Raw genomic sequence first — 14,837 nt, forward strand, 5'->3', positions numbered from 1 at the left:
AACTGCTGTATCTACTCAGAAAAGCACTCGGTTGAATTGCTGTCATTTTAAAGCCTCCAGCCTCTTGACTTTAATTTGTGTCTGAGCTGTGGTGATACATTAGGAAATAGAAGACAGATTTTCCTTTATACTGAAGACAGAAATGTTGTTAGATTTACAGCTGGAGCAGCTATTTACAAGTTAGTTCATAAACAGGTTTTTTTTCGTTTGTTTTTTTACATTCCCCTCACGCTGTGGTCTTAACAGCGGCACCGATGCTCTAGAAAGCAACATCTGTTCAGCCGACGCCGGACCGGAGTTGGCGGGTGCAAATTAGCAGGGAGATTTCTATCCAGTGGGGCATAGTTTATGTTTGTACTCAGCGTTTAGCCAAGACAAGAAAGTTAGGGTTTTATTTTCTTTGAGAAGTTGTGCAAAAGTTTTCCCAGGTAGCTGTAGCTCAGCATGGAGGGATAGTTCTGCCAACTGGGAGGCAATCAATTCTTGGGTTCTGACACCAACCTTGTCTATGATCTATGTAATGCTGTATATCACTTTTAGTGTAAAAAGCTTTTAGTTGGCGCCACGGTTGTCACAATACTAAAATCGTAAACAAAAGAACGTGCTCAATCCCAATGAGACACCTTTTTTCATTGCATTAATTCGGGCAAAGCCAGTAAGTATAAATTCAGAGCCCATTTAGAAAACAAATATATAATTTAAAAGTGTTACTTTACTCCGTTGCAAACCAGTAGACACCACTTAGATGTGTTGACATCTTTTATGGATGTACCTTGGATTCAGACATTAATGATTTAATATGTCTTAGAATTGCATATCTTTAGTGTGTATCCTTGGACTCCCATTTGCTTGTCACTGTGTTGCTGATGCTCATAAATATTCCCAAGGCGGACGAGTAAATGATTATTTTATTCTGAAAAAAGCTCTTTTCAGTGTAGACATACATACAAAAAGAGTTTACAGCGTAAACAAGGCTCATGTCCATACAAATGCATTAAGCAGCATCCCTGCTTGTGTTTCAGGTCGATTTTCTTAGGAAATAAAATAGTCAGCAGGGTAGGTCGCTGCTGTTCTGTCTGGTTTCTGCTCTAATTGTCAGCTTCAGTCGGGCTCCACCATTTGTTAATCTTTGCTCTAATTATTATTAGCCACTCTAGCCGGTAATTAATTTACTTTAATTTCTTTAACTAGGTCGAGTAATTGAGGATTGGGCTAATATTTTTTGTCGCCTCACCGTTCGATTGCCGATAGAGCAGCTTGCTGAGGGATGTTTTCGCCGTCGATTCTTACCCGCAGTAGAGTGGAGCATTGCAGACTCAGCAACTGGGAAACATCTAGAGAAGCTCTGCTAATCTTTTTAAGTTGCTCTTAAACATCAGAATTCGGGTCATTAGCAGAGAATGGATCTTTCTGGATTTTGCCGTTTCCAGTTTGTTCGCCGTGTTGTCTAAAGGGAGTCGCAGAGGCTCTTTTTCATGTTAGCGCAGTTAAAGGTTTTGATGAAGCTCTTTGCTGTCGCTTCAAGTTTTTTTGGAGTCTTCTAAAGAATCCGATCCAGTTCATTACTGGATTTTAATTGGAGGTCTCCAGAAACATGAATGCGTGCCGTACAATGATGCATCTACTCATCGTCCTTGTATGGATGATGCACTAAGGTTCATCCCTGATTTTTTTTTTTTTTTTTTTGTTGTGCTGGTCACCTCATCACTGGTGTATGTTCATTTACAAACCCAGTCTTTATAGAAGCTGCTTTAAGAGTAGGGGTGGGTATTACCAAAGAAGTCACAATTCAATTCAAATCACGATTCACATGCCATGATCCGATTCTATCACGATGCATCATGATACTTGAATTATTGCTATGTATCGCGATGCATTGCAATATTTTCACTGAACACTGTTAGAAAAAAATACAGCCATTACCAGTGGCTGACTGGCTGTGTATGATCTGGATAGTGTCTTCAATTGATACATATCTGAAAGAAACTGAATTCATACATAGCTGTATTTATTGAAACGACTTTTGGAGGTATTGCCATGAAAACAAATATTACTATTACTGGAGTGGACACACTGACAAAAAGTGCTTAGGATTTATAAAACTTAAAATAACAAAATAAAGATAATCAGTGCCTTTTACATGGCCTCAGTGGTCCTTTAAACTAATTAAGTTGTATTCCACTTGTTTTTTGGTGATATTCGACAACCATTCATGCAATTTTATTATTATTTTTTTTTTCATATTAATAATCGATACTTGGCGTCAAGAATCGATGCAGTAGATCGTGGAAATTAGAATCGTGATGCATTGTCATGACGATTATTTTGCCCACCCCTATTTAAGAGCCTCCAGATAGCTGTGGGTCGAAAGGGCTGACACGTCCACTGCTCTTGCCATGTCAGAACCTCATTAACCCTGACTGGGTCACCTAAATAGGTGGAGTCTGGTGTTGAAAGACCTGAAACATCTCATGACCTCAGTGCCTCTGTGCATGTATGCCACAGCTGTAACCCCCGCCCCCTCCAATGATACGACACAACTTTGACTTTTACAGATTTAGCAGGATTGTCTAAATGGTTGAGCGGTGAACCATGAACGAGGCATACAGTCGTCAGATTAACAGAACGCTTAACACACAGTGTTCGTTTAGGGTTTCTATGTAAGTGGATCAGTTATCTGAAACAATTAACCGACTGTCATTCCAACGTGTTAGACACACGTCTACTTTTTTTTTTGCTCTTGCTGCCGCTCGGCTAAATTTCAGGTCGTCATTGTCAGTTTGGTGCCACGAAAATTCATTTACTGAAGCTGATTACGTGTTTAATTAGCCTCTGTGTTTTATTATGGCGACATGAAACTGCAGAACTTAATCAGATCCTACAAGTGGATTCAAGTGCATGGTTAAATGATACCCACCCCCTATCTTTTGTGTAAGATAGAAGCCCCGTTACTTTCTAATTAAACTTGATTGAATTTGTTGCTCGTTCGTTGAGAACTGAGCTCTGACGAGACACAGCCAGCCAGTGAACAGACAGATTTCAATGTTAAAGAAATTGATACGGGACTCTAGTGAGTGGGAAACCTGATGTAGTAATGAGCCGAGCAGTCAGTCACACAGCTATCGTTTTCTGAGGTGTTCAGAGTTTGTAATGTCATGATCCTGCTTAAGTTTCCATCAGATATATTTGTAATATTAGATAAACACTTGAGTGCACATGCATGGTAATTTGAGAGACTCTTAGATTGCCTAGAATAAACTGCCTAAGACGAAAGGCGGTTTTCAGAATGCTATTAAAACTGCTTCACAACACCAAATGAAATGAGCTCAGGCTGGCTCTGACTCCTTTTGGGCCTTGTACCAAAGTTCTTGTAGTCAACCTGGCAATTCGTTTAAAGGGTGTCAGCGTTGCGAGCATTCAGAGTATGAATTTTGTATCTTTGCTGTCTCTGCACCTAAGGTTGTTTCATCATAAAGAGCAGAACAAATAACATATGCTACAAAACTGATCCTAGTCTCTAGCCAGGGCAGATGCTTTGATTCTTTTTCCTGACTAAGCAGCCAGTTTTTTCAGTAATTTTATCAGATAGTTTAGATCCATAGTTGATCAGAGCTGCAGCTGCTTTTTCACTCAGTGGCAGTGCAGTAACTGGTATTTTGTGTGTGACCTAAAGGTCATTCAAGCATAAAAGGCTCCAAAGCTGAAAGGAAGGACCAGTGGGGTTCTGACATAAAACAGATTAAGACGGCACTACAATGCTAAATATCTTTAAAGAGGAACCTTTCTGGACTTCCGATTGCACACTGAGTGAGTAAGCTCTCTTTAACGCGTGTACACCCCTCACGTTTGGCTGTGCTGGTTTCTAGGAGTAGCTCCTATAGATCATCACACAACCTTACAATAACTTGAGCACTAATTTAAATAGGACTGTTAGATAAAGTCCTATTCTGATGAGAGTAGTTTTACCTAGGGACCACATATGGTTTGTAATTGAGATAGTCTGTGTTGTTAATCCCGTGCGGATCGGCCATGTCAGTAATTTTCTAAAGTAAAAATTCCTACTATATTTTGCTGAACATCGGGCTCCTGTGATAATGTGAATCCAATATGAATAGGTATCTCTGTAATTTGAACAGAAATGGCCAGGATCTGATATGAGATTAGGCAATTTGTGTTTGTTTGTTTGTTTCCTGGGCACATTTTCATTTGCCTTTGGTGAAGAATGGAGGCAAGGAAACCTTTTGGGTCCCTGGCCAGCCAAACCCTTATCGGCCCATAACATGTTGCAAAAAAAACAGAAAAAAAGAAAAAAAAAGAAGAAAAGGCAAAGAGCAGAATATCAGATGCAAACGGTGGATCACATCACGCATTGCACTGTGCGGCAGGAATCATTCTCTTCTGTTTGTGGCCTTCTGTCTTACAGTTGGCCACCGCTGGCAGTAACACGGCGCCGAGCTGTGGGCGTAGCCTGCAAAGCAGTTTTTACGTCAACTCACGCACTCGGTTCACGTCACTCCTCAAGTTGATTGGTAAAGTGTGCATACCAACCCAAAGTTAAAATTGTTAACACCATATCCGTGAAATGTCCATGTATTTCAGCAAAATCTCAGGTTTCGGTTATCCCGTGTGAATGCGGCACATAAATATTTTTTACATGGGCTCCTTAGCTGATGCTTATGCCGTGCAAATAGGGCTTAAGTCTGGAAACACACGTTTATCAAAGTAGACTAATACTTATGTGCTCACTGCCAAGTGGCAGAAAGACTTTCAACAAGAGTTGGGTCACCATCACGAATTTATTCCGATCAATTCATCCAAATGTTTCACGTTTCCCTTATACTTAGCTCACCACGCTGGCTTTCTTGTTAGCTTGCTTTGGACTTACAACGCTACGTTGAGCTCTCAACCCCAACTTCTTTCTTATTTCCTCAAGCAGCCAGTGTTTCTTAAACCCAAGGGCCATCTAGGTGTTTGTTCTAATTATTTCACACTAAAGTTGATGCTCATTAGGCGTTTTTGACAACCTGTGAAAATATAACCATAAGGGCGATCCATTTATTATTCATCAGACACCTATTTAGATGAGTTTCTGCAATAAGAACAAATATTTAGACACTATTTGATGGCGTAACTGCTAATGGAAACGGTTTTATGACTGCTTTTGTCTCCAGACATCTCAGGGAAATTGAAAATGTCCATAAGTGTTAAAAAGGTTTCAGTGTTTGACACCGTTAGCCCTGCCAGCTTGAGCAATCGCTCATTCTCCTGCTAATTATTGCCTCGTTTCAGAACTCTTGGGTTGGGGAAATTACCAAAGCTTCACTACAGAAAATGAGTTTGTAACAATAATTCAACTGCAGCTCTTAAATGGTTAGAAAGGCATCGCTGTGGGGATTGATCATTAAAGCCTGTGGTGCACGCTGTGCTTTATGGTGAGAGTGAAGGTTTGCTGGGAAACATGCAGGATGTGTTGGAAGGCAGAACCTGACGTGCTGAGCTAATGAAGGGAAGCTCCGATAAGTTGTTTTATGGGCGAATTGGTAAAGGTAATGGCTGGGTGGAATATGCTGTGTCCTTCTTGGGGTTTAGAGTGTTGGAGCTATAAAAAAATAGTTGAATTCCTTGTTTAGGACAAGGTGAGAGGGGAGTGATGGACGGATAAAAGAAAACAAAAGAAATGAAGCAGGATAAATCATAAGAGACCAAATTTGATTTCAATTAGTGGCCTGGGCTAATGAGGCACAGAGCATGTCTATCTACTCTCGCCTCACACTGTCCCCGCCCCCCCAGCCTTCCCCCGCTAGCACGACTATTCTAAATCTCTCCTCTACAGCTGGGTGTACTGGAGCTCCACTAAGTCGGGGCTCGCGTCTGCGGCTGGATCCTTAAAGTAGAGTGTGGCAGTGTCTTCCCCCCTCTGGCCCGTCCGCCGCGCCCTGTGTTCGGTCACCTCTTTGGGCTGTTCCTGCCGGCAGCGGTTGCTGTTCCACCACGCTTCCAAGCCAGCCACCAGGCAAGCCAGCAGGAGGCCGGCGGCCAGGATGCAGAAGATACCAGCGAAGCTGTGCAGCTTAAGGGAGCGGCCATCGGGATGGGCGCTGGCGTGGCTGCTCAGGTCGCAGCGGCCGGTACGAGGCCACCACTTCTGCTTCATGATGTCCAGGTCGCCTTTCTCCTGTAGCTCCAAGATCCTGAAGGAGAGTCACAAGGACGTTAAGTTGACTTCTTTGTTTTTTGGGCAATAAAGTGAGCCTGCTTTAAGGATAAAGTACTATTCTAAAGGTTAATAACTTTACAACTCTATGGTTCACAGTTCCAATGGGCAATTCATTTGCAGTGTTCCATTCTACAGCATATATACAATTAAACAAGTATTGGACACAATGTTGCTTTAATTTTCTTTAAATATCTTTCTGACCAGCCAATTGCCATGAAATTTACAGCAACCCAAATAATCCACACACACATTAGGGTGTCATTTTGAAAATAGCCACTTATAAGCAGGCATTTAAAGGAGCAATAAGTAAGATATTTACAGTAAAATCAACCTAAATCATTCTCATTTGTCACCTGGGATGGAAGTAACATTCCCTATAAACAATCAGTCCTCTTCATCAACATGTCTTAGTCACGTTTTTTCTCCTTATAAACCTAAAGGTACGATCCGGAACTCCTTCGGCGCAGTGTGTAGCCCATGTTTACTTCCTGGTTCCTGAGCCAATCATATGAGAGTTTCCAGGGTTTCAAACACACAGCACAGCATTTGGTATTTTATTTTGGCAAAAGAGCAGCAGCCTGCTGACATGGAAGCCAGTAAGAGAAGCGGACCAGAAATATAACAGAATAGAACATCATATACCTATCATGTGAGTAAAAATTCACAACAGCAACACACTGTGTAAAAACAGCATATTATATTGGGATTGGAAAGCTGTTGTAGTGATTTGAGCCGCAAGGTATCGATTATTACTTATATCTCCTTTAATATACTCTTTTAAGGCCATATTTCTGTATTTTTATTAGAAAAAATGATCAACCCTTTCAAAAAAACTTAATTCACAAATGTTTCTGTTCAGTCAGTTAGCAAAATTATCTGAAGCTCTAACTGAAAAAACTACATTTTTTTTTTTTTTTTTTCAGTTTAAATCCAAATGGTAGGTATTTTATCAATAACAAGCCACCCAGAGACAATATAACAGGACAGATGTTTGTGTAAAAGGCTGACCATAGAGTGCAATACACAGCTGACAGATTCTGAGATTGATGCAAATATTTAGTGACCCTTTACAACAGGGCCAAAATCTGTCTGAAAAATGTCTCACTTTCCTAGGCAGTTTATTTATATATAAGACATTATTAAATGTTCTCAAATCTAGTTGTGCTCAGTTAAAACAAAAAAAAAAAAAAAAAAAACAACAACAACACACAAATGGTTTAGGTTGACATGGTTCAGCTGCATTCTTTCAAAACATTCTGGATTAAAGCTAGTTTAGTATAGTTGGTAATCCTGTTGAGAAACACTCTTTATTATGCTGGGTAAAATTGTCCTTCCATCCTGAATGTAGTCAATACATTATGGATTCAGAAAAAGTAGGTTCAAAAAAATTGGTCTCTGTGGGAGCTGCAGGCCTGTCAAAACTCTGGCCAATCACTGCTCTTCGCACCAAAGAGCAGGCATTTGTCATAGTTTTGTTCACTCTCCTCTGTCCCTCAAGTTCCACTGGGTATTGTCTTATCTTTTGGTTGTACCACATTACGTAACGTCAATGTGCGTCCACAGTTCTCGTTCATTTCTGCTTGCAGTGCACTTATAGTGTTTATGTATCTGGTTAGCTTGGTGGCTAGGTTAGCGGTTGGCTTTGGTTTTAGCAGTTCATTGTAACTCCGCTGCTCTCACTGACTGTGTATACTTTGAACGTGGCTGAGAGTCACAAGAACTGAACTGCGTTCATGTTTATGAGAAGAAGAGGAAGGCCTTGGAAGAAAGAAATAACACCAAAGTGGATTTAGGAGAATTTTTTCATGCAGTCCCCATAATGACCGGAAGAGGTAAGACGATCTTGCACAGGCGCATTTATTCAAAAAGCGACTTCGGGGTGACTTCCGGAAAACTTGCCGACCATAGCTTTAATACTGTTTAAGAAGATGCTCATCTGGTCATGTGAGAACAATGTGGTGGATCAAAATTTAAAACCACTGTTTCTCAACATCAACATGTTTTTGAGATAAAGCAGAGGATCAAGAAGAATGAAAGTTCAATAAAGATCTCCACTCACAGCCAGTGCGCCTGTCACCCTCACTCCTGGCTTACAGAGGTAATCAGGCAGTTCTGGCAGAACCATTGAAGTAAAATTTATCTACAGTAAAAAGTAGGACCTAATTTAATGTGTTTAATCTGCTCAGCTCAGTGTGACCACGGTGAAGGTCAACACAGTGGTTTTTATCCGCAGTCGTCCCTCAAAACACCCTGAGGACGAAATAGTTTAGCAGCACAAATGAGCAGCAGAAGCTGCAAAGTCTGCAAAGGTTCCTAATGGCAGGATTATCAAACAGACAGTCAGTGATGGAGGTAACATAGCAATTATGAGGACGTGGTATTAACACGATGGTCGGAAATGTGGAAATAATGGCTTCTACGCCAAACAAAAGCCCTGCCCTCATTTTTACACTCAGACACATTATCCCTGCAAGTCCCTGAGCGTTGCTCCGAAAAAGATACCTCAGGCTGTTGGACGCCCGCTGAACCGGGCCAGGCCCAGAGTGGAAACTTCATTAAATAAGGAGCAGCTCAGCATCCACTGAGTGGCACAAATTAAACACCGAGTTGTTTAATTGAAGAGGAGAGGGAAGAAAACGGGGGAAGCAACTCCATAGGGTCAACACGGAGCGGAACAGGAAACACAAAAGAGGAGAAATAGAGCTAGAAAGTTTTCTAAGATCAGCACAGCAAACCTTTTACATCAGACTGAACCTGGATGGAGACTAATTTAAATGTTTTGAAAGAGGTGGCTTCACAGTTAGACTTTTCTTTAAATCTCAGTGAGCTTACATTGCCTCCAACAATATAACTTTATCGCGAGAAATAAAAAAAAAAAATGGAATGAAATTTCCAATCCACTAATTTTTCTATGCACGTCAGTACAGTTAGTGTAGTATCAAAAGTTTTGAATTCAGATGGGGAGGGAGGTCAAGGAAGTGAGCTTTAAAGCTAAATGTGATTACTATCATTTCTATAATAGATTCAACAATCTGAATTTTGCAGTTGATCTTTTTAATTCCTTTGTCAATTTTGGTGGCTCACACTTGACCAAGTTGCAGTAGGTGCACTGCTGTTTATATTTTCTTGATTAGTTACTTGTTCTAAAAATAGTATTTAACTGTTTGTCTTCACAGCGCCAATCTTAAAGTTGTGTGACATGTCCTAAAATTAATATTACAATATTAAGAACTACATCAATGTGTACAATAACAAATACGATAATGAATACATATGAGCTAAGTACCAAAACATCAGGGATCAGTACCTAAAGGTGCAGCCTTTTAAATGTGTGGCACATTTTGATAGGGAAAGGCAAGCTTTTGTCTTAGGTTTAAAGACATTGAGTAACATCTGACCAAAAACTTTAATGATCTATATTTCTAATATTGTATGTCATATGGCGACTGGTCTAAATGCACCCTGAATGAGACTAGAAGACAGTTTAAAATAAATGCTGTACTTTATGAAAGAAAACTTTGATAATCAGTATCAAAACAACTTCATCTGATTGCTTCTACAAGACTCAATTATTGGCTAAAACAAGCAGCGGAGCTAAGATCAAAATAGAAGCAGTTTTACAGGGATGAGAAAATGACTGTTGAAGGCTGTGATAATGAAGTTCCTTCATTGCTTTGTCAGTTTAAAATCTGCTTTTATGGCAATGAGCTGAAATCTCCTATTCAGGCTGACTTTGTGCCAACTTTGCATTAACAATGCAAAAAACAACAATGGTTTTCTTTCTCAACAAGGTGTTCATCTTGTAATCAGTGCCACCAGTTTCCTGCATCTCACCTGGAAGACAAACTGCACAGGTGAAATATTCCAAATGATCAGGCGAGAGAGGTGAGCAATGCTTTCAGGGCAGTGAGAAAAACTGAAGTTCCAGCAGATTAGATGCAGGCTGGCAATGGTTGCAATGGAAATATATACTTGAGTACTCATGATGTCATTTTATACACCACATGCCACAAATGCATCAAATACATTAATCACCCAGCCATGCTTATGGCTACTATTTGAACTGCAAAAACATTTTTCAAATGTTTGCTTTCCTTTTCTTTCTAATTCTGTAATCAACATGCATGGCAATTCTCCACACTGTGTCACATTATAACCACACGAGTCATGATTTTAAAAGTTCTACTTCTTCATACCCCTTTTTCAGACCTATTCACTAATTAAGGTGATGCATTTGTGTTTTTGTGGTACAAAACTTCTAAATGTGCATTTACGTCACATGATTCCAGCCAAATGTAAAATGGTGTACTTATTTACACTGAGGAATACATAAATATAACTTTGCTATGGGGGATGGTCTGAAATTAAATAAACAAAAGAAACTGAAATGTATTTTGCTGGCACTTTGTTTGACAAACCAAGAAGGAATAGACGTGTTTTTTAAAACATTTTACAACTGAAAATCTGAAAAGGCTGGAATGCATTTGTGTTCACCCTTTTAAACTGATAAACATCAAGGAAAACAAACTACTTGAAGTCCACCTTTGTGTTGATAAACCTCAGTTTAAATCCAAGTTCTCTAGAAGGCCTCCGAGATTTGTTAGAGAACATTAGTTGATGCACGTCACAGACAGCCTCACCTGGTCTGTGAACACCACGTAACTGGTCAAGAGGGCACAGAAGTGCTTGTACTTCCTTGGGAGGATCAGGAGAGCCCACCTGCCCCCGGCCATCCTCACGACCTTCTACAGAAGCACCATAGAGAGCATTCTGACCAGCTGTCTCTCTGTGTGGTGTGCCTCACGTTCCTCCGACTGGAAGAAGGTGAGGAAAGTGGTGAGGAGAGTGGTGAGGAGAGCAGAGAGGATCATCGGGGCTCCTCGCCCTCCATTAAGGACATTTCATCCCAGCGCTGCGTGTCCCAAGCCCGTAACATCATCAGTGACCCCTCACACCCTCACCATGGACTGTTCTCCCTGCTGCCCTCTGGGAAGAGGTTCCGCAGCATCCGCTGCAGGTCCACCAGGTTCTGCAACAGCTTTTTCCCCGTTGCCATCAGACTGTTGAACTGTTGAACTCTAAACTAGACTCTGCATCACACATGCACAGAACTGAACTTTATGGCCATTTTGCATATTTTTTTTTTTTTTTGCAATGTCAACATTGCTGAACTCTTATAATCCAGTTAAATTTGAAAGTACACATCTGGGCGTTTACTGCATCTTTGCACCATTATCTTTTTGCACTGCTAACATTGAACAACATCCTTCTGCACACTTTTTTTTTTTTTACAAAAAACGTTTTTTCTCCTGCATTGTTACATTCTTAGTACTGCTGCACTTTATATTGTAATGTTATCTTATTCAATTGCAATCTATGATCTGATGATCATAAAATAGAAAGAGCACAATTGCACAACTGCAAAACTAACAAGCCTGCCCATCTACATTAACAAACATGGTTGAGAAGAACAGCATTGTTCTCCTTGGCCCACGGTAAGTCTGGAGGAGCCTCAGCAATCCCCAGCTCAGGTAGGCTAAACTTTGTACAAGTGTTACTTGTATACCTCACTGTACAAGTCTGGCTTTATGGAAGGGTTGCAAGAAGAAAGCCACAGTTTAAGAAAGTCTTGCTTGCCATGTAGGGGACATAGCAAACATTCGAAGGAGTTGCTCTGGTCAGGTAAACTGAATAAATTGGCGTACATGCAAAACGCTGTGTAGCGCAACATTCTTGTCGAAAACAAAGCACCCACAGGGTAACACGTTGGCAATGACATCATGTTATAACCACACTTTTCTTAACCCAGTACACGGAAACTGGTCGGAGGTAAATACAAGACAATCCTTTAAGAAAACAAGGCAGAGACTCCAAAAGACTTGAGACTGGTGAGGGGAGGATTTTTACTTTCTAACAGGACTATACATGCAGAGCTACAATTGAATGATTTGATCAACATATTCTCATGTTTTAAAGTCAAAGTCAAGACCTAAAACCAACTAAGACGCAGAAGCAAAGCCTAAAATATGATTATCTCCTACCAATCTGACAGACTTTGAGCTATTTTCCAAAGAATGGGCAAACATGCAGTCTGTAGATGTCCAAAACTGGCAGAGACACATCCCAAAAGACTTGCGCCTGCAAATGTACTAAAAGGTGGTTCTGAAATGTATTGATTCAGCGGGGTGAATACAAATGCAAAGCACACTTTTCAGATTTTCATTAATAAAAAGAGAAATATTTTTTTAAATTACCAAATAAAATAGACTGAAGATTGTGGCTGTGGTCTGAAAATGTGGAAAAAGGGGCATTCTATTTTTTCAACACTATGTACAGTATGTGGCCCCCCAGATAAACTGGAGGAAGGGTGAAGTTAGTAGAGGGAAGTCTGAGGTTATCTGCTGTTGTCATAGTTATTGCACCTGCAACCTGGTCTCAGATAGAAGAGATGGAAGACCAATGCATCGAGGTTCTAAAGTTGTCACTTGAAATCCTCAGGATCCAATTCTGTTTAGGAAGTAAGCAGAGCTCAGAAATGGAAAAACAAAATAACGGCCCCTGGAGTGGCTGACACTGCTCGAATTGTTAAACCTTATCTGACTAGAGACAGAATGATTAATCTGTATGCTTCGTTTTTCATCTGAACATTAGCATCATTAAGCACTAAACAAAGGCCCAACCTCTGTGGAGTCCCGTGTTTGCAGAATTATTTTGTTTTTCTCAGACAGCAGGGAACTTTCCAAACTTCTTGGAAGCAGTCGCTCTTAGTTTTGTGCCTGCGCTGCAGGAGCTGCGCTGATTGTGCTCATTAAAGATGCTCTGATAGCTTTTCTTGTGTGGGAGGAACCAAGTGTGATATGGCAATAGGTTGAAGGGATATCAGTGAAACGTACGTGTGAGAGGGTTGCAGATTTTAATTTGAACTTTCACTTCCAATGATCTAAAAATACATATATAAAGAACTGAAGCAACAATCTTCACTGAGCTGATACTGCATGTGCCACAGTATCTGGTGTCATATTTACTCGGGTAGCCATTGCCTGCTTGCGGGCCATAACGTCACCTCGGCAATCATTTCAGCAGAGTTATTGCAAACACAGAGGATGCCCTATTATTGTCTTTTTGCTCCTCTGTGCACACGGCGTTTTTTGGAGAAATGGAAAAGTTTGTTTGAGTTTACTACTTTTTGTGTACACCACAGTGGCGTGCATTTTCTCTGACAATGGCACGATTTGAATATCGGTTCCAGACTTGACGGGTTCAGCAACCTTCCCCTGTATCCGTTGTGACGTACACAGGAAAAACGGAATCTATGGGCAAGCCCTGGCACATGTGTGGCATGACTGCAATCAGTAGAAAAAGGATAAAACATTCCCAGCATTTCAAAAACCAGTCTGTGTGTCTGTGTAAACATTTGAAAGGTTTGAACGTTTGTTTAGTGGTGCTGCCTTTTTAAAGCTGCAGTAGGTAATGTTTATATAAATGCATTTTTTTCATTTCCTGACAGTAGAATGTAGAATCTATGGGGGTGGGGGGGGGGGGGGGTGCTCCTCTGGCTCCTCCAAGAGATCCTACTGCCATTTCGCAGTACCTCCCGGTCAGAGACAACCAATCAGAGCCAGGAGGAATGTGACTCTGATTGAGCGTTGGCAGTGTCAATCACTGTTGTGATCACTGGTCACACCCCTTCCCCCCCCAAAGTGCTAACGTCATTCAAGCTCAAGATTGCCGGTGGGCTGCAGCTGTGCCGAGAAATGGCGGGGAAACAACTTGCTGTCACAGGAAAACTCCCGATTTCTGGAGTTGCACCTGCCCAGAAAACCTACTGCCACAGACATCATATACGTAGACGCGTCATAGGGTGCAGGTTCGCAAGTCAACGTTGCCGCCATATTGTATGTGGCAGAAAAAAGTTGAGTTCTGTTATTGTGAACGTGAATTTGAAAACATTCCTCATTCCTGTGCTGCATGGAAATGTATTCTGGCTGATTTCACTACTTGTATCTGCCTTCTATAAACTAAGGCTGCACCATGTTGCAAAACTGGACACACTAAAGCTGCAGAGTGGCAACACAGGCTATATATATATATATATATATATATATATGTATGTATATATATATATATATGTGTGTATGTATGTGTTATGAATATAAGGATCAATTTGTTAAATCTAAACATTGTGGTCTTCATTATTTCATAAAACCGTGTCACATGTGAACCTTTAGGAACAGACTTTTTGGGGGAGTATTAAATAGGTAAAATTAATAATATGAGAAAAAAAAGTCCTAGGTCAATAAAGTAAAAAAAAAACAAAAAAAAAACACAAAAGTGATAATGTTATGATGTTATGAGAAAAACGTCATATTATGAGAATTAAGGGGGGACATTTCGAACAGTCAGTTTGCAGAATTATTTCACTCCTGGAGTAATAGTGCCAGATTAGATTGTTTTAAATATTTTTATTCTTTTGGAGAATAAATTCAGGAGAATGAAGCTAAAGGGATACGAAAATAAACTTGTAATATTACAAAAACAAAAATACTACGAATACAAAGTATATTCAGAGATTTAAGTCCCGCTGACACTGTTTAAGTGACTGAGTAACTGCAGATTTGCC

The 14,837-nt window shown here is 40.5% G+C and overlaps 1 protein-coding gene across 1 annotated transcript in view; it reads right to left on the minus strand.

The window, feature by feature from the left end:
- The window catches only part of LOC105939594 (glutamate receptor, ionotropic, delta 1a), a 332,951-nt gene that overhangs the window by 12,969 nt on the left and 305,145 nt on the right, over positions 1-14,837 (minus strand). Inside the window, exon 14 of the mRNA XM_036142376.1 lies at positions 5,951-6,191. Coding sequence (XP_035998269.1) covers positions 5,951-6,191 — 241 coding nt within the window. The remainder of the gene's footprint in view (positions 1-5,950; positions 6,192-14,837) is intronic.

Source organism: Fundulus heteroclitus, chromosome 10, assembly GCF_011125445.2.
Source record: "Fundulus heteroclitus isolate FHET01 chromosome 10, MU-UCD_Fhet_4.1, whole genome shotgun sequence".
Taxonomy (NCBI): domain Eukaryota; kingdom Metazoa; phylum Chordata; class Actinopteri; order Cyprinodontiformes; family Fundulidae; genus Fundulus; species Fundulus heteroclitus.